This window comes from Rhagoletis pomonella, unplaced genomic scaffold (genome assembly GCF_013731165.1).
Source record: "Rhagoletis pomonella isolate Grant_MI unplaced genomic scaffold, Rhpom_1.0 Rhpom_scaffold_02704, whole genome shotgun sequence".
Classification (NCBI taxonomy): Eukaryota; Metazoa; Arthropoda; class Insecta; order Diptera; family Tephritidae; genus Rhagoletis; species Rhagoletis pomonella.
The window spans coordinates 1-5,587 of NW_023461257.1; the positions used below are offsets into that span (position 1 = coordinate 1).

At 40.0% G+C, this 5,587-nt stretch overlaps 1 protein-coding gene across 1 annotated transcript; it reads left to right on the forward strand.

Annotated features, from left to right (window-relative positions):
• The first annotated feature begins 419 nt into the window (after window positions 1–419).
• Window positions 420–4,618, forward strand: LOC118753643 (trithorax group protein osa-like). The gene is made up of 2 exons (XM_036488517.1): window positions 420–599; window positions 3,543–4,618. The coding sequence occupies exon 2, from the start codon at window positions 3,647–3,649 to the stop codon at window positions 4,601–4,603; it is 957 nt and encodes a 318-aa protein (XP_036344410.1). The 5' UTR covers window positions 420–599; window positions 3,543–3,646; the 3' UTR covers window positions 4,604–4,618.
• Window positions 4,619–5,587: the final 969 nt, after the last annotated feature.

Consider the following 5,587-nt stretch of genomic DNA (forward strand, 5'->3'; position numbering starts at 1 on the left):
ACGGTCGTGGTCGGGTGGTGTTGTGTCGTTTTATGTACATTCGTTTCGGTCGCGTATCTTGTTTCTGACTTAATTTCTACTACTATTTTATGATGCATCTTTTTATTGCTGTTGTTGCATGAATGTTGTTGGCCGCTGGCCCGTTGTTGTCGTTGTTGTAAAATAACCTCTGAGTCGTGTAGCTGGTGGTATCGTCAATGGCTGCTGATTCCGATGATTCTCTCTTGGTTTTATTGTCTATTTTGCCCTATAACACCGATTTGCTCCTTCTACTGGCCACACCATAGAAATACATTTAAAATTAAAATAAAACTACATACAAATGAACATAAAAAAAAACGCGATTGAAAAAAGATAATATCGACATATTCACATTTGCACTTGGGTGTTGGCAATTAAAAAATCATCTCGGTATTAATTCATACTCGAGGTACAAACGAATGTATACACTTGCATTGCCGAACAAATAAGCCAATATGTATAAACGAACTAATAGCAGCGAAAGAAATTTGTAATGAAAATGTTTTCCACAATAATCGGCAGATCAATACCTATAATATTCGCACTTACTTCAAGTACATATTCCCAAATCGACTAATGTGAGTAAAATTCTTAAAACAAAAATTTTTAGTAGATACATACATGTGTACATATGTACATATGTACAAGTTTGTTAATTTTTTTCTTGGTATGTACATACATATATCTGTTAATTTTTAGCTTGACTGAAAAAGGCGTAACTGTCCCAAGATGTTATTTACATATCGCTATCTAAAGGTGAAAAGGTGCCAAGTCCATTTTTCCAAAATTTAGTTTTTGATGTAGAATGGCATGTAATACGAAAGTACGTCGATTTTTCGTCTCTCCTGAACAATTTCAAAAAATGGACTTGGCACTTTTTCACCCGAAGTGACGATATGTAAATATATCGTCTATAAATACATACAAGTGTACAAGGGCTGCTGATTTGACCCGAGTATTGAGCAGCTACCTGGGTACCCTGTAGCATAGTAATAACCCGGGTAATCGGACACTCGAAATATGTGGAAATTTAAAAATTTAAGCGCGTTTACGATTATATACCGCAAACGAATGTATATAGGAAAACCTGTAAGAACCTTCCACACGATATGGTAAAAAAAAAATTATATTATCAGCCCAATTATGAATACTCCCGGGGTGTTTGTTCTCCGGGAATTCGGTTCTCCCGAGAAAGAAATCTTCCAATTATTAAATTTAAAGTGGTGCTGGGCATCACCTTGCAAAGCTCTTTTTTATTACCTTCCTTTTATTAGCTCGGGATGTAACTATGTAATATTGATGCGGCTAAAAGATGCAGCGATTTCTATTCTCAAGTTACATACCTGATGACAGTACGAATGGCAAATATAATAGGGAGGTTTTAGTTTTTTAAACTATAATTTTATTAAGCTTAGGTGAGATGATGTCTTCTCAGCTGAATCGTGGAAACGACAGAGCTTGGGCGGACAGATTCAAAGCTAGTGCAGTGACCTGTTAATCTGCAATGTCCAGTGAGGATGCCTGTAATTATCCGAAGTTTATTTGTGGGAGGTTTATTAAACGTCTATATCTTTTTTTATTATACCCCCCAGTAAACTTTTAGCTTGTCGAAGTCCTGTTGTACTATGCGAGTGCTCTTCCCTCCTATCTATTGTTCCTTTTCTAAGCCTCTCCGTGATTGAATTTGGACCTATTGCCAGGAGTGGCTCGGGACTTATTGGGGACGAATTCGCCGCTGTTCTGGCTAAACCGTCCGCTATCTCATTCCCTTGTATAACCTTTGGGCTCGGAACCCTCAATATTTTGATTTTGTTGAGTTCCGCAAGGGTATTGAAGTTCTCAACGCACTCACCTACCTGACTATCGCTGAGGAAAAGGATTCTCGTTGCGGTAGTCTCCAAGTAAATTGATCTCTGCACACTGATTGATGGCGTATACCTGAGCTTGATAGATACATTGGTATTTGTCCATTGGTACACGGATAGCCTCATCCTGGGACCGTAAATACCTGCCCCAATACCTGTGGTATTTTGGAGCCATCTGTTTAACACTGCATGGTAACGACTGATCTATTATTTTTATTGCCCAAATAATAGACATAAGAACGATTATAAGAAATGTAAACATAACAAAACTGTCAAAGCTAAACTTCAAAATGGGGGGGATTGCCAGATGAATGTACGTAACCAATAGTTATTCAAGACACGAACCATCCATATCGGTATAGACACGAATTGACATGGCCACTATGAAAACCCCCACACTCACATACGATAAAAGATTCGGTGGTCACATACCACGAGGCTAGAAAAATATTTTTCCTTTTTGGAATTGGACACGGACCGAATCAGCCCTCGCAAAAACGGAAGTAATCCTAACCAAGCAATTTATTAAAGCTGACGACATTGGTTTGGTTAAAGTCAATTCTCAGAGTGAGTATACTTGGGGAATATACTTATCGGCATTGTTCTACCACATTCCTTCTGGCAAATCCCCAACCAAGTTGTTGCCTGTGGAAATAAAGAGTCTGTGGATATAAATTCTGGTATATTCATTTGGCAGCAGTTAGACCACCGTACACCGGTAATCCCAAAATTATCAAACGTAAGTCAACCTCATTATTATCACCAGCCCATTGGAAACGAGCTACCCAACAACAGTTTATCGAAATTCCTGTTTGGACCGCCAAGAAAAGGTCAAGCAAATCACGACCTGTATATACCCTCCATGCAGGAGTCGCTCCCGGTCGTCTTGGTGCAAAGTTCTATCTTAGATTTCCTGTCGAAAACGGTTACTTTGCTAGCAAAATTACGCACCGATTCGCACTACAGGAGCTCTAAAAATGAGGATAACGAAGCAAAGTCGTATTTTTTGCAGAGTTCGTCCTATTCACAGGACCTAAACTTAATGGAAAATATTTGGAATTGGGTATTTTGCAGGTTTACTTGTCAGAAAATCCATGGGATGATTGGCAACTGTTCTTCCCGGCGGATAAAGTGGCAAAAAGCGAGATGTCCTTGAATTTTCAAACCGCCTCTAGGATTCCTTTCCGGGCAGGGCTTTCTTCCATACATTGGAATTAAGGATGTTGTATCCAATACTAAAAGTGTTATATAGTAGAATTAAAATGAATGGTATGCTTTTGTTGGCTCCATCTAGTCCTTTCCTTATGTTAAAGCCACTGTCCCCATTCAAGTGAATCAAAATAATCGATAAGCACAATTTTCGTCGAGTTTGATAAAAACTGGAATGAAATCCAAAGTAGTCAAGATGTTTTCTTCATTTTCACCACTTTCCTTCTTGAGGAAAATATGTGTACCTATTGAAGTTAAGCGGGATCTATATACTTATTAATATTTATTCTGCGCTAATTGTTGTTTCCTTTTAGTATAGTATAGTTTACGAACATTTAAGTAAAATTATTAATTTTTATTTTTAATACTATTGGCAAAACACATTTAAAACAAAAATTCAATCAAATTCAATCTTTTTAATTTTTTTCTTTAATTTCATTATTTTAGATAACACATCAGCGCAGTTGCAGCGGCCGTTGAAGGAAACCACAAGCCCCTTACAACAGCAACTGCGAACAGAAGATTACACTTGGATTGAGTCGAAACAAGTAATGAATGAGAAAATAAAATCACCCTCTGGGCAGGGTGGTGCAGCTGGAGGAGCCGGTGCAGGACCACCGAGCGGACCCGGCGGTACAGCCGGCTCTGGCGGACCTGGTAGTGGTGGTAATGTTGGTCCAGGCTCCGTAGTTCCCGGTGGTCCAGCGACACCCAACTCAACAATAGGCAGTGGACCGCCAGTTGGTGGTCCACCAGCATCAAATAACGGCAGTGATCCACAACAACAAACAGTTCCACATACATATGGACCGCCAGGCGGTGACCCAGCAGCGGCAATATCACATTATCATCTACACCAACAACCGCATCCACAACAACATTTGCCCCATCAACAGGGTGGTCCTGGTGGCCCTGGTGGCCCACAGAATCCCGGAGAACATCCACAAAAAGATGAATATGGACAAAGTCCCTTGGGTGGACCGCCACCGGGTGGACATCATCCCGTTTATGGACGTTATCATCATCCAGATCCAAACATTGATCCCTATCGCTATGGGCATTCTCCCATGCAGCAGCCACCACCCGGTGGTAAGCCGCAACAGCAACCGGGACCACCGACGGGACCTGGAGGCGGTATAGCCTCACCAAGTCGACCACCACAACAACGATATATTCCAGGGCAGCCACCACAAGGTCCTACACCCACATTGAATTCGTTGCTACAATCGTCGCATCCACAGCCACCACCACAACATCGTTACGCAAATAGCTATGATCCACAACAACAGCAACAACAAATTCCACAACAGCAACAACAGGGCGGACCACAGGCTCCACACGGCCCGCCACCGCCACCACATCAACCATATGGAACGCAACAAGGCTGGGCACCACCACCGCGTCCATACAGTCCACAATTGGGGCCCGCACAGGCCTATCGAACACCACCACCGGTAAGTGGAAAGAGAAGCTTTTTATATTTGACATTCAAAACAATTACTCGCTGACTTGTCAATTTCATTTTGTTTATTTGGGCAATTTAGTTTCTTTTAACCATAATTATCATTTACTTGCACACATACAGCTGACAGTGAGTATTTTAGCATTATGTACTTCGACATTGGCATTGATTTTTTTTGTTATCTAAATTTACTCCCTTACCTCCCAATTTGATGATTGGAGGAATTATTTGGCCAGCAGAAAAGCTTACAAATAATAAATTTCATACTTCGTTTGCTGGTGGGATACGAAGTGCTGTAAAAATATGTCTTTTACATTTAACATTATTTAATTAGTGAGCTGGTGAAGTTCGTGCGTAAAGAGTGTCATTATGCCACCTTTAGTAATTGTGCATTTGTATGTTTTGTTTAGATAAACATTGCAACTAGAATGCAAAGAAAAATCTGACTCTGAAGGTGGAGCAATAATACCAAATACCAAAAGTAAACAATCTCTGGCTTATCAATGCCGGAAAGTCGCCGGCAAATATAGAAATATCTTCACACACCAACAAACAACTGCATATATGTGCATACATACATATGTATGTATGTATGTAAAATGTACTTAGCTAACCGGCTGATGGTGTTTCTAGTTGGGGTATCCCAATCGCTTACTCATGCCAAAGAAGCAAATTGAATGTATAAACAGTCATGCACATACATACATACTTACAAACGTACAAAGTACGCCGAGTTCATACCCTCGCGTTTCATTCATTCATACATTCACTCATTCGTTCGAGTAAAATTTGCCGCCTTAAATCATCAGCAAGGGCAACACGGCAGCTACAACAACAACAACGGGCATGAAAAAATAATCACAATCAAAAAAAAAAAAGAGCAGAAAAAAGTATTTATAATACGGACAGAAATCAAAAGGAACAAAAACAACCGATGCACATACATACATACATATGTATGTACTTTTCATACAGTATGAAAATTTGTATTACGTGGGTACTAGTTGGGACGGACATAATCGTTCAAATA